Source organism: Athene noctua, chromosome 3, assembly GCF_965140245.1.
Source record: "Athene noctua chromosome 3, bAthNoc1.hap1.1, whole genome shotgun sequence".
Lineage (NCBI taxonomy): Eukaryota > Metazoa > Chordata > Aves > Strigiformes > Strigidae > Athene > Athene noctua.
The window spans coordinates 9,700,938-9,726,256 of NC_134039.1; the positions used below are offsets into that span (position 1 = coordinate 9,700,938).

The 25,319-nt window shown below is 37.6% G+C and overlaps 1 protein-coding gene across 2 annotated transcripts in view; it reads right to left on the bottom strand.

Annotated features, from left to right (window-relative positions):
- POLR3B (RNA polymerase III subunit B) overlaps positions 1-25,319 on the bottom strand; it is an 80,989-nt gene that overhangs the window by 18,919 nt on the left and 36,751 nt on the right. For both annotated transcript variants that reach the window (XM_074901919.1, XM_074901920.1), the window contains exons 17-23: positions 23,412-23,486; positions 22,568-22,666; positions 18,885-19,012; positions 11,805-12,014; positions 9,790-9,948; positions 8,246-8,363; positions 6,386-6,528 (exon numbers count right to left, since the gene is read on the bottom strand). In XM_074901919.1, the coding sequence (XP_074758020.1) occupies positions 6,386-6,528; positions 8,246-8,363; positions 9,790-9,948; positions 11,805-12,014; positions 18,885-19,012; positions 22,568-22,666; positions 23,412-23,486 (932 nt within the window). The remainder of the gene's footprint in view (positions 1-6,385; positions 6,529-8,245; positions 8,364-9,789; positions 9,949-11,804; positions 12,015-18,884; positions 19,013-22,567; positions 22,667-23,411; positions 23,487-25,319) is intronic.

Sequence of the window (25,319 nt, forward strand, 5' to 3'; positions counted from 1 at the left end):
ACATACTGTGGTGGCTAACTAAGCATAAAACAAGTGCAGAAGAAAAAAAGTGCTGCATCACATAAGCTTTGTTCAATATTGAATCATTCGCTGATCTATCATATCACTTGCTACATCCCATTTGACATAAGAGGTAAAGAACAGAATTAAAATTAACAGATAAATAATGCATAAGTAAACTTGATTAGTTTTCTTATTAAAAACATCACTCTAAATGAGAGGAGGTGCTAGAAGACAATACAGTTTGTACACTGCTTTCCCATGAGCTGCTGAATGGTCTGATGTGATAAATTTGCATAGTCTGAAGCACACAAAGAGCTGATTAATTGAAACCCTTACAATGCTTCTGGAAGCAGCTATTGTAAAACAATAACCATAGGAACTTTACAAAATACACATGGCTGAATGAGTCAAGAGCTTAATAAAATGTGTGTTCAGGATACACTATTTGGAAACAGAATTAGAGATTTTTATTCTGTGCCATAAAATGCTAAATCACCCTAATTTCAGAGGTTCAGTTGAGGATTTACTGAAAAGGTCAGAAGGTTACCTGTTTGCTGCTTGAGATAAAAAATGCTGTAATTTTCTTAAGACAGCAAGCTAAGCAGCAGCTTTGTTAAAAATAAATAGAAAAATGGTATAAGAAGTTTTAATGGCATTCTGACATCTCATTTTCTCATATTCAGCTTCTGAAGATAAAAATAAGGTAAGAAATTCCTACATTTCCTGAAGCCTAATAACTACTAATCATCCCACATTCCTGCAGTCGATAACAGCAAATTCTTTTTAATGACACTTCAACCATTTAATTCCTATAAACCCACTGATGTTTTATTAGAGATAAAGTACTAAGTCTGACTTGTAAAATGGGGGAAAAGGACATAAGTAGCCATTTAAAACTAATATCTTACATGTTCTGCTTATATGTACTGTACAAGTGCCCATTAAAAGGAGAAAAGTTGTTCTCAACTGTGAAGTTAAGCAAGCAGAAAGCGGATGCTCAGACTAGTAAAAATTTTAAAAAGTAAGCAAGGTCAGACTTTGGTAGATAAGCAGTATTGTCATTAAGTTTATGTAGTTGACAATGCTGTGAATGGATTTTGTTTTGACACTGAAGAACATGGTTCATTTAGGAAAACAAAGACCATCTTTCATGAATTTAAACTTGCTTCCTTGTCTTTAGAGTTGTTTAAGTGCAGATACTTCAGAAAGGTTTAATCCTTTATCTTAGATCTTCAGCTATTAAAAAGCTTCTGTTTGCCAGTTCAAACAATCTCTTGCTTAAATACAGTTTTTCCACTCCTCAGGAATACTGTTCAGTATTGCTGCTTAGTTCTGTGATCTACAGGACCTTTGTTGGAGGTGTTAATCCTTTTTCACATGAGAGACTGAGAAATGTTCTTTCAGAGAAGTGATATATTGCTTTTTTTCACATCAAAGGAGCCCAACTTTTTCCTCATTGTGACTTGTAGCAAAGCAAGAGGAAATCTGGAAATATAATAATTTAGTTTGTATGGAACTCAGATGAAGTTTCTTTAGCTTAACAATCCTTTAGCCTTCTGTGCTTTGAAAAGTGACTTTGCTTGAAGAATGCAAGATTAAGAAAGCAAAATAATTAACCAAAAAAGTTTCTTTATCCTTCTGGAAAATACATGATGCAATACAGTTAAAACAAAGTCCTCAAAGCTCAGGAGAAATCCTCCCTGGTAGGTAGACATTTATTTGTGAGACAGCAGACACTTAAGGGCTTTAAAGAGTAAAGGGTCAGTCCCAGTCCCAAAGATCTTACTGCAACATTCAGTTTGAAGATGAATATTGAAATAGAGCAAAATATTTGTGTTTCAGAACACAACCTGATGGCCTTATTTGGTTTTCTTCTTCTCCCCATATACTACTTTGTTGACAGGCCCTGAGGGAAAGGCTCGCTTTTACAGGCAGTTTGGAAGAAGTGTACTTAAAACATGGACTTGCATGAGAAGAGGGTGTGGTGGACAGGCCAGAAGTGGTGACCCTTGCCAATACTGTGTTGACATCCAAGAGGACACAAAGAAGGTAGCAAATACAGAGGCAAGGGCATAGATCTATGTTATTACAGAGGCCTACAGAATCTACCTACATATTTAACAAAAGGCCCTTCTTTAACAGAAGGCTAAAGCTGGTTTGTGAGATTTAATGTCATATCCCAGACAATTTCCAATGCTCTTATTCCGCTTCCTTCTGCCCCAGTGACAAAGTATAGTTTTGAAATACAAATCAATTTGGAATACAGGAAAAAGCCCATGAAAAAAAATTGAGAAATGTGGTTTGTGCAATCTCTTATTTTGCACATATTTAATTACTTTAAAACTACTACTACAATTCCATGAAATCAAATCTCATCTTCATGCATTCCTTCTAGAAAAAAAAATTCACATAAAAGATTGACAATACAGAGAGAAATATGCTTTCTCTCCTTCTCAATGAACCAAGGTACTTGTAATCTAACATTAATGTCAGTATCTGGTTCTTTACTGTATACTAAAGTTGCAAAATACTGAACTCCACCGTTCTTGTCAGTATTATTTTCCTTGGTATCTAACACATGTATATTCTCCACTAAGCACATTTCTCCTTTCATTTATTGTAACACCTTTTCCCATAATGTACTACAAGCCAGTGAACCAAGAGCTTTACTACCAGAAGGGCTATGTATTCCACTAGAATGTAATAATTTAGAATATGATCACTCTTCCGATCACAACTGGTTACTACAGATCAATGTGCTGGACAGTTAACCAGCACATGCCTACAAGCTCTGTAACACAACTGTTGCAGTGTTCCCACTTGCATCTCCAAAACCAAGCTGAAAGGGACATTTGCTATTCTGAATAATTGATGGGTTTGGCTTATTATTATTACAGGTCCAAAGCACAAACCCATGGGGGATCAGTCATTCTAACCTGATGCAAAGCCAGGCGTAATTATGGGTGCCTTCAAAGTTCCCTACAGCATTTAGGGTGTTGGTTTTTTATTAACATGGGATTTCCACAGGTATTTTATGTTGGAAAAAAAAAAAATTACTAATTTTCTATAGCTTTTGGGATATGAAAGAAAGTACCTCCAGATTCCAATACAGTGCATCTTAGTTCTTTCTACATTTGACCATGAATATAAGGGTTTGATGAGTAGCAAAAATCTCCTGAGATGTCCGTCCTTCAAGACCTGTAAAATGAGCTTTCTCTAGACTGAGGTGCTGTATGTGCATTTAGTGGTATGGAAGGCCCTCTGCTCCCTAAAGCCATACTGCAGCCTGCCTGACACAATTCTGTTTCCTTCTGTCATTCTTCCACCTTTTCTCCTCTGATGGCTCTAGATTTGTGGAGCACCCTTATTAATTTTTGGTGAGATATGAAAATCAGTTCCATTTAAATCCTGTCCTTCTAACTATTTCAATAGGTGCACAGCAATAGCTCAAACTAAGAGAAAAATCTTACCTGCTTAAATTTTTCATGCAAATACCCATAAGTATTTATCATGATTAACAAGTAAGCTTCTTCAATATAATTTTTAGTTTTTTTTAAAAAAATATAGTTAGAAAATTTGTCCTGCACAGTAGTAATCATATTGTTATATAATAACTTGCAGCTAAAATGCTGCATGCCACTTAAAAGGAGAAAGGAGTAATTAGATGAAGCTCAAAATATATGGAGAAATAGGCTTTGCTCTAAAAGTGGTTATAGGCTTAAAAGTACCACACACCTTCATTGTGTATGAGATTAAAAAATTATTTGAAAGAGATTCCGCACAAAATCTTCCCGAAGGAAAATCTTGTGGAGGAAAGGAAGTAATGGGGCAGCTGAACCATTCCAACTGCTCAACTCTGCCTCTGAAGCTAATGATCTTCCCCCTCACTTACTGAAACTATCCTATATGGTTGTAGCACAAGAACTAGACTGGATTTTAAAGGGAAAGCCAAGAACGTACTGCTGCTTCTTTACTTTTTTTTTTTTTTAAACTGGTTTCCAAATCACTTGGGGACTCTGTGAGCATTGCTTCCTATTTTTAGATCAAAAGCCATTTTGTAAATGCAATCATGAAAAATGTTTCAATACTTACCAGAAGAAAAAATGAAAGGATTTCTTTAGAACACAGAGTTTCAAGAATCAGTTTTATGGGTCTATGGAAATACACTGTGGAAGTAAGGTGATCTTGGAGAGAGCTGGATGTACTAAGAAAGCCTGCATTGACTATTCCACAGAAAACACACACAAACTTGAGGCAACATCTGGTTAACAGCTGACATTATGATCAACTACTGCCTTTTGTACCCATTTCACCTCTTTTGACTGATAGGTTTGCTCTAGGTAGATGTCCTGATCATCAAACCTGGAGACTACAGAAATAAGGATTACTGTGGTTAACTCTGCAAGTCATGATAGGGATGCCGACTTTCACTTCAGTTACACCTGGCCACCTCGTTGCCACTGATGCTTATGTACTTCCATAGCCAGAGAAGGGCAAAAAGGACAAGTTTGACTTCAGGCTACACATGTAAGTAAAGCAGTAAACAGTGGCATGGAGCATTATAAAAATGGCTTCTTGCTTGTGCCTGGGGTCCATCTGTAAGCAACTGCTCTTCATACCTCTTCTAATCACACAGGCACTGAATATGCTGGAGATTATTCTGTTTAAGCTTCGTTTAAGAGAGCTCTAGAGCTGGACACTGCCTGAGTACTGGTGACATTTGTTGCAGTTTCATCTCTTTTCACTTGCTCAGATCTACATAGGGATGTTGTGCAAGCACCAGCTCTCTGCTAATGTGCATATTTGCCCACTGAATTCTCTGGTTCTGCTCCAAGAATACACATGTGAACCAGCACAACAGGGTCAAACCCAACACAATGCTGGGAGTAGAGTGGGACCATGTCAGAGAGTGCTGAAAGGGATGCTTTCAGGTAGCTCCTCCTAAGAAAAAGCACTCTCTCTTTCACATGTCTTCCAACAAAGAGAACACTGCTCATGAAAGGCCAGTTTGCAAGATGTCTCTTAGCTAGTATTGTAATTTGATGTATTACTGCAAAGTTCATTGACAACAACTAGTTTTAAATATTAGTGCTTCAAATCTAAACAGTGTCCCCTGTTATTTCCTTGGTCCCCTCCCTCTGCCCTCGACACAAACCTAGCAGATACTTGTGTAAGCAGATTTAAGAGGCGGATGTACTTTACACTCTATGCCTTGGTTCCAGCTCCTCCGAGATAAAAGCAAGGAAGTAAGAATTTTTTTGTTCCAGTGGTTAAGACAGTATCACATTTGCACAGTAATAGGAAAGAAGCGTGCATGCTGCAATGGGAAGGATTTGGTAACATCAACCTCTTTGCCTCCCTACCACATCTGACAAGAGACAGCAATGTTCTCAAACCATTGAGACCTAAAAATGTAACAAGATTACAATATTCAGGTAATAGGGTTAGCACAGCACATACAGTAAGGCAGAAGGTCATGCTGAAAGTACTAAAAATCTAGATTTCCCAAGTGTATAGATAGATGAAAACATGTCAAAACCTGTCCCACATTGAGGCCACATTTAAGCCAGTTACAGTCAGACTGTTTTCAGTCACTTGTTTCTTAGCACCCCTCCTACACCTCCCAGCGCTTTGAGATTCAGAGAGGGTGGCCTGAGTCACCTTTTTTTGCCATTAAAGGTCGAAGAGAGTCCACTGGTTTGTTCAACAGATATGGAAACTGGTCCTGAATTTTGTCTTACTATTAACACTAGAGAGTTTCATGCCACCACGCAGCTTCCTAGTAGGTACCCATTTTCAGTTCTTGGTTTGAAGATCAGAGGTGCCTCAGATCATGTCCCAGGTGTATTTTTAAAAACATTTTCCACTTCTTTCCAGTCTCTGCTGGTGCACTCCGAGTTGCACTCCTGATTTGCCTCCTATTTACACCATGGCTCTGAACTATCTATATTGTTCTAACGACAGTACTACAGATGTCTCCACAGATGATTTGCAGACATCCTGTTCCATCTATGGTCTTTCATGTCCATTCAGAACAGGCCCTTTCACACTTTCCTGCAATCTCTCTCTTGACAACCCATTGACAAACCTATCACCTAAAATCAAATTCACACTAGGAAAAAAAACCCAATAACCAACCTCAAAACCTTGTTCTTGTTTAAAATGGACTACTGTATTTTCCAGATCCGTAAGTCAACAGAGAGTTGTGTTTGCCAATTCCTCTCCTCAGTTTCAGAAACATCATTGCTAAATTAGGTGAACTTAACCAAAGAAAGGGATATGGTCCAATCTGAACCAATCAATGGAAACATGCATGATGATATTATGTATGTATAGTAGGCATATCCAATGTACATTTATTTTTATTAAATGTGTAGCTTACCTTTCTGCCCATGACGACTGCTAAATTTATCTCCAATTTCTGGACGTCTAGTTTGCCTCAACAACATTTTGATCAAGAAAGCATCCTCTGCATTTGATGAAATCATTACTTTTTCAATGTAAGAATCAGTTGCACCTTTGTAGCTAGTATAAGAAGACAAAAGAAGAGGTTTACATCTATGAACCAAACACAAGTTACAAACAAGTATCCGTGTATTGGTAAGCTTCTGGCCAAACTCTAGTCTTCATGGAACTTTGGGAGGCCAATGGAGCAAAGATTTTTATTTTTTTATATATATATATACATATATATATATATATATTTCAGTAAAGTTCCAGAGTATGGTATGTTTCTGGAAAAGAAAAGGCTTAAGAGATACAATAGAAACAAAGGGAGAACTTCTAAAGAACATGGTATATTTTTTGTCACATGGGCTTTTCTTGACAGAAAAAAGCTTCCAAGTATATTGCAAATTTCTGGATCTTCAGTTAAACAAACAAAAGCCAAGTAGAGAGTTGCAGTTGAAGAAAGGAGTTTAAGGAATATACCATGAGTATTTAAGAATAAAAGTAAGGTATAATTACCCTGACTGAAACTATTCATCAGGTGCACACGTGGAAATGAACCACGGGCAGAACTGAGGTACAGAGATGAACTCTAGAGTCTGAGATGCAGAGATTTTGTTAGGAGAATAAAAAAAAAAAGCAAGCTAGGCATGACAAGAGCAGGAGGGAAATTATTGTAGTATCAGCTTTTTTTCTATATACTGCAGAATGAGGGCAGAGCAGATTTTAATACCTTATTTAGGAGGGTAATCATTTACCTTATTAAAATCATAATTTTTTCACGTTGTTCAGGTAGCTGAGATGGTCAAACTATGACACCTGAACTCACCCTTGGATCCACACCTTTAGCTGGCAGGATTACTTCTCTCCTCTTGAAAATTAAAATGTTGACTCACTTCTTTTATTAATACCTTGTAAGAATAAACCTAGAGCTTTCTATTGGTTGTGAAACACACAGAAGCGCAGCAAACCTAATTCTGCCTTTATGATCTGGGCACCAATTGCTTGCCTTGCTTTCTGCTAATTTACCAAACTGTCACAACTATTCCTGACAAAACAGTGAAAAAACTTTCATTATTTATTAATTCATTCATTTATTTAGTTCTACATCTAATGCAGAATTTTAATCTCACACCTCAGAAGCCCTCTCTTGTTCTTTCAGGACAGGATGGGAAAAACTCTTACCGACTGTTCTTTCCCACTCACCAGTGCCTTGGTAAAGGACATGCAACTGGAGTGACTAGAATAAGCTGACTGTTTGCCTCTGAGATAGGAAGGCCTCCATTTCCCAGCCTCCTGCCTGGCAAAGTGAAGGCTGAGCACTAGTCAGCACTGGCCATTTGCTGTGGGAGCTGGTATGGAGGAGATGTGCCCTCTCACTAAGTACACGCGTGTTCTCTGCCCTCCCACTCATCCTGCTTTTCTCCTGTTTCTCCATCACTTCATTCATGAATGACTTCTCTCCCCTCTATTACTGTTTTAGCTCTCTTCTTGGTTTCCCCTGGGAACCTACTCAGTGTTTCCTCTCTATACATACATCTGCAGGATGGGTTCCTCCCTCTCTTTGCAGATTCAGCCTTTCATTTGTCAGAATCTAACTTATTAGTGATTAAGTGGCTAGACTTAATAAAAATAACCTAGGCTCTGAAAAATCCTGTGAAGAATCAAGACCTAGAGAATTAGGTCTAATTTGCAGAGGGAAGTTTATTCTTTTTATTTTTCTAAAAATGAATATTTTCTCAGACACCTTTCCTCTGTGTACCTTCCCTGACTATAAAGTTATGATGCAACATACGTTACTGGCACATCTTTGTACTGTGGCTGCTGAGGCACACTGCTTCCTTCCAGAGGCGTCTGGGTCACAGTTGGCATAGATTTGTTCACAAGGACTTGCTTATTTTCTACTTTTTCACCTATGAAGAACAAGAGAAAAAAAACCCTAATGAAATCGTACCTGGTTACCTATGTTAGAAATACAGTTTAAGCTTTAAAAAAAAGTAAGCTGGAAGACAAACTGGGAGGAACATGTCCAGGAAGCATGCCATGTTATTTTATTAAACATTGCACAGCAAGGGAATCATTAAACTAGTTTTTTTTGGTAAATCAAAACAGAACAACTTGCAAGCTGGGTGCACTATGAGAACAGGTATTCAGCATACCCCGGGTCTAAAGAATACACAAAAGCATCTGAAGTCATCTGTGGAAGTATGGACAAAACGAACAAGCAACACTAACTGACACATTTTAGAAATTTACACCTAAGTTCAGGATATCACATCACTTCCACAGTGAGTTGTGCAAGCCCACTTTCAGCCTCTCCTTGCAATTATTTTCTCCTATTGCTTCTGGTCCCGTACAACAGCTATTTTTCCCTCCATTCTTTTATCCCGCCCTTCACATAGAAAACTGGATCAGTGGCATGTCCCATGACACTAATGCACATCAAGTACCTGCCTCCCACCTCCTTCACAAAATTACACTGAACTTCAGCCTATGTCTCTTTTCTGTCCGCATGAACTATTTCAAAGAGGTTTTTACCTACATGCTGAGAACAGCCTCAGTCTGGAGTCTGCCCCAGTCCTATCTATCCTAATATTTAAGAAGATTCTTGCCTTTTTTTTTCTAATTAACTTTGAAAGCTCCATTGTGATGTGTTAAAGAGCAAAGGTGACTCAATTTTGTTGCTATAATGAAATTAAGTTTAGTATCTTTTACAGCACCTTTCTTGTGAGATCCCAGCAGACCTATCAAGCTGTTTCCTAATTGAAGGATGACAGTATGGGAGGATTCTTTCTCAAATTTATTTCCATTGGAACATTATACACCTATCCTCTGCACTGAATGTAGTTGTATTTATTTTCTTATCTCTCTACAAACATATTTCTAAAGTGTTAAAAACACAAGGTTTTACTTCCTCAAACAACTGCATTAACTGACAGCATGCTAGGAGGTTTTGATGTATGAAATAAAAATAATAAGGAATCTATGACAGAACTTGTCAACAATGACGGAACATGTGAGAGACAAAGAGTAAAAAACTACAGTATTAAAAGTTTGCCAGTTTGGGGATATAAGAAGAATACAAGTTCTAATGTTTCAATAGATTCACACTGTTAAGGACTCACTCTTCTACTTAAACATAAAGCTCCCTTCTCTCATTAGCAGCAAAACCTCCAGACTGGTACCACATTGCTTTCAGAAACTAACATTTTCAAATTTTCCATTACAATGCTGTCATCTTCAAGGAAAAAAAAAAAAACACTAAAAAAATATTAACAGAACATTAATTTCTACTTCAGATTATGAACATGCCATGACTGAACATGTAGTTTGACATACCTGGAGAGCAGATACCATCAGCATCTAAAATTTCATGGCGCCAGATTGGTTTACGGGTAGCTGCATCCAACATTGGACCCATAACTTTATCAAATGTCTGGTTTGTGTAACGCTTCAGTGTACACTTGGCATTCTTGTATACAAGACACCTTCCAAAACCTAAAATGTAACACAAACTCATCTGCCTAGGAGTTCAAAGATTCTTTATAACACGTTACCAGAACAAAACAAGAATGCTGATCCACCTGCTGAGCTACAGAATATAAATATTTTTTTATTAGTTAGATTATTCATTGCCTTGAATATGCATAACAATGTACATGGATACCTAGTAGCTCACAATTTAACAATCAGATCATGCACGCTATTTTTTTAGACATTGGACTATATTCCAATTTTGAAGTTGTGCCAATCTGCTTCTATACCTCTGCACACACATGCACGCATCATTTCTCTTACCTTTGGTAGTCCACAGGAAGACATAACACAGGAGAAGAGACGGTAACAGGATGAGAACAGCACCTCTTCCCTTTCAGGAGTTCTAAAAATCTGAACTTTTACTCATGTTTGTGGCTGACACAAGCTAGACTACCAGGAAAGTACCAATTGAGTGTTTCATACAATCATCCCATTACTCACTTTTTCCCTAGCTAAAAGAATTCTGAATTACATATATTGTTATTAATCAGGTTTGGTTTGGGTTTTAGATGATAGAAGTAGCATCTCTAGAATTTCTCTCCAAGTACAGCAACTAGCCACAACACTAAACATTTTCCTCACATTTAGAATTACCGATAGCCAAGAGCAAGGATTTCTAATAATCCTACATTATTTTAGTTCATTTGAAAGATGGTTGCAGTCACATACAGTACATCTATATCTTTAGATTATGTCAAGTAACTCCTGACAAGCACCACAGCTCTCCCTGTAAATGTTACCAGTCCACCAGAAAAGAAAACATTCAGTTTTAAATCATGTCTGTTGTTGTTTTAGAAAAGGAGGCATAAATTAAATGCGGCAGACATTAATGCCAAAGATACATGTCTAGGAATACTATTATTGCTGCCTAGCAACTAGGAGGAAGGCAGTGTGGGGGGGAATAAAGTGATGGAAGAATCTTGATTTTGGCCAGCCGACACTAAAACCAATTTGATCAGACTGCACTATATCTTCTCTCAAGGGAATTTATTTAGAAAGGGGAGAGAAGAGAGACTAAGTTTTCAGGCAACCCTCCTCCAACCCCCAGCAGCATTAACATAAAGCGCTGAAGAACTGTAAAGAGAGTGAGACAAGACAGACAGGCACAAACATAGGTTTCACTTAGTTATCCTCTATTTGGTGGTTATGTACTTTTACTTAAAATACACTGCACAGATTTTTATTTTATTTAAGGAACTGGGTCATTAGTTTATGTCCAAATAAACACTAAATTATTTTCCTTTAGACACTACTGTTATTTTCTGTCAGAAAGTAGGCAATACTGCTATTACTCCCTCAGAGCATGAGGTTCACAATGACACAAACTGCCACGTGTTCCATTCCCATCCCAAATACATTCAGCAGCCTAATTTCATGTACTGCTTTTGTTACTGGGGAAAATAATGAGACCCCTCTGTTAGCAATGAACAAAGGTTCAGGTAACCAAGCCCAACAGAACAGATTATCTAATACCTTAAATTTTTTGTAAACAAAAGATTTTTCAAAAAGAGACCATTTACACTTTTTTATTTGGGGTCAAAAGTTAGCAATTTTTTCTTATAATATCCATTCTCAGAAGTTTATTCACACGTTTGCAACTTATCTGCATTATTGAAAGCATGGAATTACAATCACTTGTCATGTAGAAAACAAACAAAAGCATTCAAAAGCAGTTTTGGAATTCAGTTTCTTAATTGGAGATGTACTGTTCATAACTGCAATAGGAGTTATTATAGGATAACACCACGAGACAACAAGCTTACTAAAACATGTATTAGGACACACTAGAGAAGTGGGAGAGAATTGATGGTTCTTACCTCTGTCCAAAGAGGCCTTGTTTAAGACAAGAGCATCTTCAATATCGTAACCACTGTAGCTCATCACAGCAACTGTGGCATTCTGTCCAGCAGGCAGTTTCTCAAAATCTATCAGTTCAATTGTTTTTGTTTTTACCATTGGCTTCTGTGGATAGGCTAGAAGATACATAAGAGTATCTATCCTGTTTCTTTGATTGTATCCAATAGTACCTGTATGTAAAACAAAAACAAAAGTGTGTGAACATTAGTGAGTTTCCTAGAAATGTTTTGGCTAAAAAATTACCAAATTGAAAATTAACTAAACCCAGAAACTGAGGATTTTCACCTAATAATAGAAAATCTTCAAGAAAAGAAGGAAAAAAAAAAAAGAACCAAAACAACTTTACATTATTATATGTGAAGATGTAAACAGCTTCTCTAATTTAAGCTTCCAGAAATAATTATTTATTTATTCTTAAACAGGAAAACCTAAGCATCAAGACAAAGAGAATGACAACAAAAGAAATCAAAGTCAGGTCCTATATGACTGAATGCAAATAAGATCTCTTTTTTAATCATGGCACTGAATAAAACTGCAAGTATGAAGTTTGCTTTTATTATTCTAATAGCCATAGGTTTTTTTGGAGAGCTGAACTTGTGTTCCATAGACCTGATCCAAAATTTCATGAGAATCAATAGAAAGACTCCCATTGAGTTCAAGAGGAACTGTGGATCAAGTACGCCGTCTTCCACATCATATTTCCTTCCTTTTCGTGGCAATAATTAGTTCAACACCAGCCTGAGTTAAAATGCCACAAAGCATGAACAAAGCATACAGTTAATAGCAGCCAAGACTGATTTACTTTCTGAAATTAGAAGCATCGTTGCTAGAAAGACTATAGTAGAAGTTCACTCACAATATATTTGTCTTTTTACATGAAATTAATTTTAAATTTACAGTTCAGAATTCAATCCTCTGTATAGACCTCCCAGCTTGAGACTGAATTTTTGGCCCTGTCCCATCAGACTGCCAAAGTGTCTTCTGAAATCTGAGGAAAAAATAATTAACACCCAGCAGGGAAACATAAACCGTTGTGTGGCAGAACAAAAGTTAAGGCAATCATATGTTATTAGAGTTTGCTGTACCAGGACTATGCTATGTCTCTAAGCAATTAAGAAATTATAGTCTGAAAAGTTAAAGTTTTAAGCACTAAATATTCTGCAGTAGTTCTGCTTAGGAGGTAAGTCTTTCAAAACCTTTCCATTTTCTTCTGCAATATCAGAGACTGTCTGCTTTCAAGGAAAGGTCAAAGCAGGCAGTTTATAATGAACATTTCACATAGCCAGAATATAGTGCAGCTGAACACAAATGTGCTCTTGGGGGAGGCTAGTTTCATGTTTTATATGCATGTACTTGCAAATAAAATGTATAGAAAATCAAGTATCTAAAACCAGTCAGCATCACAGGCATTTCCAAAGACCGATCCTGTCCTTCACACTAAGCTCGCTCTCTCAAACGACCGCAGGTCTACCCTTTCCAAGGACGAGAACAGGGAGACAGCTCAACAGATACTGTCTGAAAATAAACTGTTACAACCAGCTCTTGCACACCTGGACTTTCCTTTGTTCTAGAAAATGGATTTGAAGCCACAGGCACAGCATTTTCAAACGGCAAGGAAGATTTGGTAGAGTTAACAGGCTTTACTTGTCTCTTTCTTTTGAGCAGTTGCTTTACTGTCTCTTTCTTAAAGAAGTAAATTAATCATCCCTGAGCAGTATTTTCTGGCTTCAGTAAGCAGCAAGCTGGTGGGACCTGGATTCACAAACACTCAAAACCTTCCTGGTCACCATCTGAAAGCCCTATTACTTCTCTTAGCCTAAGTAATAGACATTGTTTTCATTGTACTTTGATTAAAAAAACCCCAAACAACCCTGGTTTTGCCACTATACAGCTAAGAAAATTTATTTCCAAATTTAAAACTTAGCAGTTTAAACCTTTATTCCCTCTTAACCTAGAATGAATAATCTGTGTGCTTTCAGGACAGGTTGTCTACTGCTCCTCTTAACAGTTTCACAGATAGGTACATTTTCCTGTTCTTGAGAGAAATCTTCTCCTGAGTAAGCCATGCCAACCTTAACTTTTGAAATGCTTGCATCTTTTTCTCGCCTGAGATGCTTATGTGCAGTACCTGCTATGGTTCACTGGTTAGGGGTGCTAAAACGGGATGAAGCCTGGAGCACCTGATCAGATTTATACCCCAGTAACAATCAGCAGAAGTCTGCTCCATATCAAGGATTACAGATGACACCTTTACATATTTCAGGTAATGCATATTATCTCTCTCTCAGATGCTTCATGTATTTCAAAGTTGGAATTTTTGTTAGAGGTTCAGATAAGCCTATCAAAACTGTTACTGTTTGTATCAGACCAGAACCATGAGCAACTGACATTACTGAGATTTTGGGCCTCAATAATAAAACGTGTGCAGGAAATTCTTCAGGAGTCGAATGCTGTACTGTATCAAATGGAAAACATATACATATATACCAGTTATGGACATCCTAGCAGGAAAGAAACTGGTTAGAGAATGATTCAAGAACAGAAGTGAAATTAATTAGCCAAAAAGCATGCCATACATTAGCAATATTTGTCCTAATTGTTACGATTTAATGGTTACACAAATGTCTTCTCTAGACTGGTTTGACAAACCACAGCCTTAAACTACAATCTGCTTATTTAAAATTAAGAAACAAATCTCTTCTTCTGAAGACTGGTGTGTTGGGACGAGACCTCTGTGTAGGCGTCAAAATGAAAGAAGTCACTAGCTTTATTTCTGTTTTCTCTCTGAAAGAACAGAGCCCTTGTTTGCTTCAGCCAAACAGCCAAGCAAAAGTAAAGTGTAATTAAAGTTCACCATAACAAACCCTGCTCACAATGACCCACATTTATAATTATCCCACCACCAAGAACCATTTTTTTTCATTGGTAATTAGCCCTGTTTAAAGCAAAACACACAAGGTTGACCTGGATACAAAAAGATCATTTTCTTGCTTTTCTCAGCGCTTGGTATATTGTGAATGCACGTGAGCATTCTTTCATTTTTTCCATTTCCTCCATTTCCTGACAAGTTGTTTTTTTCTTTTAAAGTATCATTTGATCATTCTTCAGTGCGAAGTAATCACTATAAAAATGCTATCCATTGATATTTAGCATAAATGGGATATTGTTATTCTGATGCAGAAAGTTTTGAGAACTCACCAGAACAAACAGCCAGCTAAAATAAGGGTTTATCCAATTCTCTGGTGTATTTCTTACAGCAACATTAAGCTGTACAACCAGAATTAACAAGGATACAGAAATCAATCTACTTTATGAGCCAAAAGGGCTATTACTGCACATGCCAAGAAAAGAATTGCTGTACTTCTGTATTTCCGCGATTTCACCATTCATTTTCTACTATTCTGTCCTTTCATATGTGCACAAACCAATAGAGAAAAAAGTACAGGTTTTAAACACTGCACTGAATCTTGTGGAGGGGGCTCCAACTCAGCTCAGAGAGATTTTCACAGTATATGTATTAAGTGATCTGGATGCTCAACATTTGAAATACTCTTTTCACTGCAGAAAGATTAGGAAGTCAGTTAAAAAGATTATGGGTACACTGGGGGAAGTAGGCTGGCTCTTTTCTGTGTCAGCACTTCTGTGCCTGCTACAAGGGAAAGAAGAGCTGTCAAAACCAGACTGTGTTGCAGAGCGCAAACACTGCTCCTCAAAGAGCAGCAGCAGAACTGAGCCCTGGCCACAAAGCACCCAGGTCCAGCTGTGATGACCAGCAACAGCTGGTTCTGCTTTGATGTTTGTTTTGGTCCTCTGCCAATAGGCTAGCTATACAAAATTTGGGAGCACTTCAGCTCTCAGCCCACCAACAGGCCTTTCACAACTGTCAAAAACCAACAATCTCCAGCACTTGGTTCCTTGAAGCACGTTTGCCTTCTCAACTCAATTTTTACACATACAGCTGGTTATAGCCCATGGCAAAGCAGTACCTAAAGGGCTTTGTTATTTCACAGAAGCAAAGCACAACATACATAATACAGTAAGAAGGGGGTTTTTGTAATATCAAAGAAGTTGCTTCAACATAAACCTCTGCAACAAAATTCTCATCCACCTACTAACATCCCCTCAAATACTTTCTGCTCTTTCACAGATTAAAGTAATAATTAACAGCCTAACTTTCCTTACTCAAGACCTGCATTATGACATTTGGGTTGAAACTACAGTGCACAGTTGGGCTGTGAGAGCGTACAGCTTGCTTTGTGTACCCACATTGACACTTTCACAGATGCGCATGTGTAATATGGTGAATTACTGGCAGGAAAATGCATATGTTTTAATTTTAACATTAGGCTTTTGTACAACACTTCACAGTCACAGAGGTACAGCGTATAAACCTGACTAATTTTCTATGTCTAAACAGAACTGAAAAGCTCCATTTAAAATTATTTCTCTCATTGTAGGAGCCTTTGATGCTCTTAAACATTGTTTTTGCAACACGTGGAATGCAAACAGTACAGACTCTTGTATTTTAATATTAATATTGTCGGGTTTTAAGCTACAACTGTTAACTTTGCACTGAAATGTCAAAATTCAACTGAGGTCCTTGCAGCTGCTGTTGTATTTGCCACCTAATCATAACTTCGCCTCAGTCTTACAGTTCAACCTGCAACACATGGTAAATTATCTATGCCAAAACAGAGGGATTTAATTTCAATTTAATTTCACTGGAATCCAGTCTGCTCACTAAGAGCAGCCCTAGTCCTCCAACAAGATGATTCATCCCGCCCATGAAAGAGAGGTATTTTTCAGGACATTTAATACTACCCTGCAGAAACATTGGTATTTTAATATCTAATACTTGTCAGAGATACTGGATTACAGACACCATTGCAAGCTCTGATATCCACCCTCCATTTACTTGTGCTTTCACACCTTTACTAGCTTGATGTTGCTTAAAAAAGAGCAGAATGTCCAAAGAGGCTGGCACAGTCCTGTGATGTGGTCAGAGGGTGTCAGCGTTGAGTAGCACATGGCTCTCCTTTCCCAGTCTGAGCCCCGGGGCTCCCTCCATGCCCCCAGGTTTTGACAGTGGAGTGACACAGTGGACTTGGACATGAGACTTTCCACATGGCAATGTACCAGGAGCTGCTCTGCAATTTCAGGATGAGGAAGGAAAGCAAGAAGGGTGGATGGGCACTTAAAGGTGGGGGTTTGAAGCACTACATCACACCTCTTTGTAAATGCAAACAGAAAAAAAGTATGTGAGATGTTTCAGGAATATTCCCTGGGTCTCATTTGATCAATAAGTGAGAGAAAAATCTCTTCTGCCTCTATATACTGCCACTTACGGTGGCTTTTTTTAAGCAGTTATTACAAAAAGCTTCAGGTGTTTGCAGATACTTCAGGCAGAGCAAAATACAGCTCAGGTCATGTGCCAACTTTTAAAATGTACTTTTATCTAGCTGCTTATTCTTTGAGTCAGGTGTTTTGTCATAACAAACCGAAACAAAGGCTTTTTTTATTGCTCAAGATATTCAATGGCTTTTGTGTTCCTAGCGTCAGCAGCAACGTCAGAGGATTGTATCCAAGGAGCTAAATGTGCAAGACCTAGGGTCAAAGCAGCTGAATACACCAACCTCAGAAAACACAGACAATGAATTGCAAATGACACTCAAAACAAAACGGGAAAAAAACCTTCACACAGAAAACTACAAAAGAACTCCACAGATACTGAATTGGCTTTCTGTACACACTGATCCTGCTTAACTGTGTGTGGTAACTAACCAAACCTTCTGAGACTAATAGTCATAAAATAGAGAGTCGGGGGTGGGGGAAAGATAATGGGATGGGGGAGAACTGTAAGGAGAAAGATTGCATCGCTCCTCTTTTTTTTTCTTTTTTTGTTTTTTAATTAAAAGGAGGACATGCATCTGTTGCTATTTTCTGCTATTTTGATGTGCTGAACATGACAGTTCAGCACAAGGCAGTTACTTTGCTATTAATTCTGCTGGAGAAGTTTCACAAAAGGTGCAGCCTTTCAGTTTCGAACATACAGCACAAAACAAATGGTTTAATAAACGTAGCAGAAGTGGTAGTTTTTTCATGACAGAGTTGTTCTACTTGCGAGCAAGCCATCAATACAAGACAAAACTGGCACGTACAGCACAAGTCTGAATATAGCTGTCTGAACTGATGTACTACTGGTCTTCTTGGGACTCACTCTGGCTTGCTCATGGGCTGTATGACTTGGATGCTTTAATGCTAGTTTAGCTGCGTATTAAAGGAAGAATTAGAATTTACTGAGTGTCAATTACCCACAATGGCAAATCTACAAAACGGTTGGTTTTTAATGTCCAGCTATCATACTTGTAAAAAGAATTACTAAGCGATCAGCAAATTGATTTTGTTTCAGTTGTTCTGCCAAGGGGCCGTTATTTGCCCTCTTCAACCAAAACGGAAAAGGCCCAAAATCTAAACCACGGCTGCAGGAAGCGTTCAAGTAACTAAGCACTCTCTTTCACAATTTGATTCGTCTTATTCTCTAATGTCAATGTAACTATTTATTTATTTATTGTTAGGGCACCTACTCAACTATTCAGGGAAATTATCTTCTCTCCATGTTCTGTCCCTCTTTGTGATAACACATCTCAACTTTTTTTGTCTGGAAACCCACAACATATCACAGCATAACGAGAAAAAAACCCAACCCACTTCGCCAATCCTGCAGCTATGCTGAAAACTTGAAATTCATGGTGATTATCCAAAAAACCCAACAAAAAAACACTAGTGTTCCAGTATCTCCCATTTTTTTTTTTAAGACCTGCATGTATGGTCTCCATTCAGCAAAACTGGTATTTTTTTCCTTTTAATTTTTCCAGCTTTCAGAGGTAAGTTCTTTCTTTCTCAAAGCTAAAGAAGTGCTCTTTTCCTCTTCCTAGCAAAGCTTTTATGTGAACTAGGAAAGAATTTCTCTGTTTTGTCACTTTTGCTACATAGCTTCAAAAACTATGTAATACTCAAAAAATAAATAAAAAGAGTCTTACCCATTGCTTGTTTTCCCATGGCACACTGGTAAGTGTTTCTTGGGGACTGGTTGTGGTGAGGATATGGAATCAGCCCAGCACAGACACCAAGAAGCGTGAAAGGCTCAATCTCCAAATGTGTTGTATCTCTTAAAAGAAAAAGTACCAATTATAGCACCCTTGTGAACAAACAACTAGAATTTACTAATTTAGCAGTATCTCATACTACTTCAATTCAATTCTGTTCAGGAAAATATAAGTCAGTAGGACCTCAAAATATGGATTCACTATGGAATTTTTATTTTTAAAGAAACACTAACTTTCTTTTGGCTTTAAGTGTTTCCACATGAAAAGAAATGAAGGAGAAATAAATGAAGGCTTATGAATTTCCATCATGAAGAAAAAGCCTCCAGATAACGACAACCTGAGGGAGCTCAGTAAGACAATAAACCATCAGTTTATACAGTAAGACCCAAAATGCCTTCAGAAATGTCTTCTCATGTAATGAGCCTCCTCCACATCAGATTACCAATCTCAAAGATCTAGAAATCCACTGGGGAGGTGGAGGAAGGAAGAGCAAGACAGATTCAGGTACTGAAAAAAATAAAAGTGTAGTTTTAGTTTTCCAACGTCAGTTATATGTTAGAGGGAAAACATCTGTGTCCAAACCAGATCCAGTGCCATGGGTGATATGGCATAATAAAACACTACTTGAAAAGCTCTGCAAATATTTTGCAAATGATCATGTTGTTAAAAGGCAGTAATGATGAGAAGTAAGAAGCCAGGGACAAAGAGTAAAGATTGAGAGATAACAAAATTTGTTCCACCTGGCATGAGCTTCACCAGAGAAAGTCCACACTCAATAAAGACAATTAAATCATAGCATGCATTGGGTTGCAAGTGGAGTGCTAATAACTAAGGATGGAGTGAGTGTATAATAAACCCTGTCTGGAGCAGATCTGCTTTTTAAATCCAGATAAGTAAGTAGGAAATGGAGAATTTTGAAATAAAGAAAATTATAACTAAACTTATCCAAAGCATATTTTTCACAATGTCCTGGAGTTAGTACACAGAGCTTGAGTTTAAGCATATGATTGCTTCTCCCATACACCTAAATCCACTGCATTCTGAAAATCCCACCTTTAATGTTTGACTTCTCTTGGAAGTCTTCTGGAATAATTTTTTTAATTAGTTAAATTAATTTGATTATTAAACTTTAAGACCTTGTAAAGGAAATGACGGGAAAAATCTTCATTATAACACCACAAAAGACGGCAAAGCATCACAAGCTCAAAAAGGCTGAGGAATTACTCTCAAATACATACAGACTGAAGACAAAGATCAGCAGGAACTTACATAAACAATGTATGTACTGCTGGAAAAAATGAAATCTGAAAAAAATCTGGAAAGCCTGAGAAGCAAGCCTAGTGAAATTATCTATTAGTCCCAGAAATCTTTATAAATCACAAACATGCTTGAGCAACCTAAAAATCACCTGCTGGCCAGAGGATAGCCACTATTTTTCTCCACTTGATAAAAAGCAGCTATGTTAATTGAAGCCTGTCTTAAGAAAATACAAATGGTAGAATCCCAATTGCAATCAACTAATTGTAAAATGGTCTGAAGAGCCAGTAGAAAACTTAAAGTACAGACTGCCCCCGGCATTCGGTAGAACTTCACAGAACTGCTAACACTTCTCAAACAATGAAACAAGAGGCTTAAGACTTACTGATAGTGAAGTTAGCAAATGTCTTCAAACGGTACTAGTGCATGGAACTACAGATACATTTTCAGACAGGGTATTCAACACAATTATTTTTCCATTGAAGTCAATCCTATTTCAAGCATAGAAGATGCAACGTATATGGATCCTTGTATCTTAGGAAGTATTCCACAGTGCTAATGAGAGACCTTCAAACTTTACAGAGCAGTTCAATTTCTACAAGTCAAAATACCACTGCCAGAAATGGACCCAAGAAAGGAAGACAACGTTGTGAGTTTGAAAATCAGTTACAAATGGGTATGGAAGAAACTCAACACAAGTCAAATCCTCCAAAGAAAAAACCCTAATTGGATTGGAAAGGTAAAGAGAGGATACTGTAACTAAAAGAAGCCTACATTACAAAAGCAAGAATGTTAATGGGATATTCCACAATAGCGATTGTATCAGTTGCATTACCAAAGCAAGTTGTACCAACAGGGTTGCACCATTTAAAGTGCAAGATGATCAGCTGGTGGAAGGGGGATACACAAATCAACTCTTCAGAATGTAGGGAATATCATTACTAAACACAAGTAGCAATGTGCTCATACGGTGCAAGCTCAGATGCTTAAGGCACCATCAGCTACAAGCACTGAAGATAAACTCAAAACAAGTTGATGGACAACACAAGAATCTCCCAGACTTTTTGGCAGTTGTTGTGGAGTCATTTCCTCACACTAGTCCATTGGAAGTTCACTGTCTCCTATTTTTGACTAAACAGTGATTTCATGTGATGTGCTCCCATTAATCTTCCTAGCTGAGTCAGGTGTCCTGTTACTTAAAATTTTTCAGCTCTGGTGTTTTGTGGAAGTTATTTAATTTTGGCACAAGTGACAGCAATTGTGTGTGCTCTTCTTTGCTCACGTATACTGAAGCCAGCCAAGAGCATGCAAGAGTAGTTTCTTAAAGTCTTCAAAAGCCTGGGCAGAAGCAATACAATTTAATTAGCACAGTTAATGCATTTCATCTGGCAAAGGTTAAAGATAACTGAAGGTCTCATCCAGCTCCACTGAAATCAATGATGTATTTCTATTGGCTCCTGTAAGTACTTGACCAGGACAGAACATTCAGAAAATACATTCACTGCATAAATCTACTGATCAAATGTGTCATGGAGAGAGAACTTCTAACATCTTACATGTGGCCTTCAGTTGACAGCATATTGTCAGAGAAACATTTTAAAAAAGTAAAAACATAGGAAGACTTAAAAATGTAAAAGAATCCTTCCTTTAATGTTGGCTCTTTAATCCCAGTCACAAGAGAGAGGAAAAAACCCAAAGCACCAGGTCCTTCACATATGTGGAAAACACAACAAATCTGGGAATCTTTCTAAAGGAAAATCACGTACCAAGAATGGGTTTAACATACATGGTAAAGAACACACAGAATGATACAAACATTTTTTAATCAGGGCCTATGATATAGCCAAAAGTCAACGGGAAGGTCTTATTCTAATACTTTAGACATTCAGTGTAAGCTGGTTGTCTAAGGTCCCTCTACAGCCATAAGAGAGAGATATTTTTCCAAATGACAGTCATGACATGCTAAGATCATCATTTGACATGTGGAACCATTTGCCTTCTGGATTCCTATTGTATAAAATTATTTATGATAAGCAGCCCAATGACTAGAACAAAATAGAAAGAAAATTAGAACAAAGAGAAACAAAGGATGTACCTTTAAGTATTTCATATTTTTGAGACTCAGAAGCAGGAACAGATCTCCCAAACCCCAAAAGTTAAACCCTTTTTTTTGTAACTATTCCATGGATAATTTGGAATGTGTGTAAACAGATTTCTTTAGTCTTCATCTGGAGTTGTTTCAATCATTAGCAAGGGAGCAGTATGTGTGAAAACAGTAACATTATTAATATGTTTGCATTTCAGAGAGTCACCCTATGAAAGTTGTTCTGTACCAGTGTTTAGTCTGAATGCATACTTACTTATTAATTGTATGTTCATACAGTGCAATGTTACAGTCATTTTCTTCATTCACATCCAAATACTCAACAAGACCTTCATGCAAGAAGTCTTCAAAATTCCTACAGTTAAATTAAAAATTACAGCAGAAGTACTGTCTTTTCTAATATTTCTGTAAAAATAAAACTACATGATAAATATATTGAAGGAATGTAATGTGTAGAAGTTAAACAAGATAAATACCTTTACATGAAAAATTCTGTGCATTTTACATATTTAAAGCAAAACTGTATTTTAAAAAATTAATCCCTTGGCCCATTCAGTGCTTCACAGTCCAACTGACCGATGTTACTCATTTGAACAACTAAATAAAATCTTCCTGTATGTAACCGTCACTATGGGTAATCTAGTAAGTTTTTGTGATGATTTTGCAAAATTTTGTTAAAGCTAAATTAAAATGCTTTTCTGTGTGTTTTCTTAAACATCCAAACAAAGAATTTGGCAAGCAGTTTCAAAACTAATTCTGAATGTGCCTAGTTTAGGGTAGTCAAGTTGATATTCCGCTGAAGTGTTTGATTTTTCAATCAGAAGGATGATACTGCCTCAGGGCTTCCACTTGCAGAAATCTGAGGCTGTGAGATTATTTATTCTGTATAATTACCAAATTTCATTGCAGTAACAAAATAAGACCACCAGGCTTCACTTGACTTTAAACACAAAACCTCCAATACACCGATTATTAATTTATATAGGGGTGTAGACTTCTCTACATAGCTAATGCCAAGACTGTGAAATACTGACTGACTGAATTATTTCCACACGGTATTTACTAAGTGAAGATGCATAAGGTCTACTTTAATTGTGTACCTGTATCCCTGAGCCAGTTCTTCCATATGCTTGTTTGTAACCGCAGGTTTTTGCTTCTTGACAATTATGTAGGGTCTACAATTTAAAAAAAAAAAAAAAAAAAAAAAAAAAAGGATTATCATAGCAAATACTTAAGCAGGTAACTTAATTTATACCTACAGTAAGAACCCTGCCAATGCACAACCTATTTCTTTAAACTACTTTTAAAATTTATACACCTCTAACTGATATAGCCACATAAATACAATCAGTCATTTTTCAGATCTTGGTTTGATACACTAATATCCTGAACTGACATATTGTCATCCAAAAAGCATATAAGAAAAATTAAGATTTCAGTTTTGAGGATAAAGTCTTCCCCCCCTCCCCTCCTACCTCTTTAAACTAATTTAAACTAACACTTTGTAAGTTTTACCTACACATTTTGTTGATGGCTTTAAAAGATTTATGATTTCCCAGTCTACAAACTAAGACCAGCATTAAGTTCTATGGATACTGCAGGGACTTCATACAACACTGAGAGAACAGTTTGTGCTCGTGTCCACATGCAAGAATGCATTTTGCCGTTACTTACATGATGCAAAGTACAGGCATTTACTATGGGTGACCTCAGATGAATCCATAAATTTCAACAGCACATGGATCTCTGAAGGCTTTTTACCACAAAAAAACGCTGACACAAAGGATGGCATGCAAGAATGAAACGTCAAGTGCTGTTGCTATTTGGACAAGTTGCTCTTATAAAGAGCTGCAAATAGCTACAGGATACTTGTGGAGTCCACTCTGAAGTCTAAATACTGTTTGAAGACCAACAAGCACTTTTAAATGGTTAATAGGGATAACTGAACAATTCCAGGGTGGGTAGGTGCCACAAAGCAAACTCGGTAAACTCCTGGAAATCCACATGATTTCACTTGTCCTTATTTTACACATCAGAAGTTTTGCTGCATCTCCAAACCTGTAGAATGGCCGATGTTAGCCCTGACTGGAAAAGGGATTTCTCTGCCACTGAATATGCCCCTACTCTGTATTTCTTGATCAGGTATGATTAACTGATGGTTTGTACATATACTTTTTTTTTTTTTGAGCTTCTAGTGTGCCTCAAACTTCATTCAATGGGCTCTGAAATTCAATTAATGAATAAGGTGGAATGCCAACTGTAGTTGTGACTGCTGCTTCTTTAAAGTACACACAAAATATGCACACAGGTAGTCAATGCTAAAATATGCATATATTAACTCATTCTCCCTCTCCCAATCTCTGCTTTGTTCATCTTTTATGCTTTGTCCTTTAGGCTGGCTACTTGGGCCTGGAGACGTTTTACTTGCAAATAACCGAAGACAGTGCTGCCATAACCTGACTGGAGTCTTTAGCCTCCACTATAAATCAACCTCTTTTTCTGTTTCAAAATATTGTTATGTTTCACTCCTTCTCCCTTTAGCCACTCAATTCCTTTTTGCTTTCCTCTGTGACATGACTGTTACTCAGGCACTCTTTCTGTCTAATAAAGAGCATAAGCATCTCAAGCTGGAGACCTTCCTTATAGGTTTATTGAATTCCCTACCTACTTAAGGGTGTACTGGGTCTGGCTGAGGTGGAATTGGTTTTCCCCTATAGCAGCCCTCACGGTGCTGTGGTTTATGTTTGGAGCTGGCAGGGTGTTGATAGCACCCTGGTGTGGTGGCTACTGCTGAGCAGGGCTTACACAGCACCAAGGCTCTTTCCGATATTTCCCCCCCGCAGTGGGACGGGGTGGGCAAGATCTCGGGAGGGGACACAACCAGGACAGCTGACCCCAACTGACCAAAGGGATATTCCAGACCATGTGACGTCTGCCCAGTATAAAGCTGGGAGAGAGGAGGAAGGGGGTGGGGTCACCCTTGGTCCTCCGAGGCAACCACTACGCAT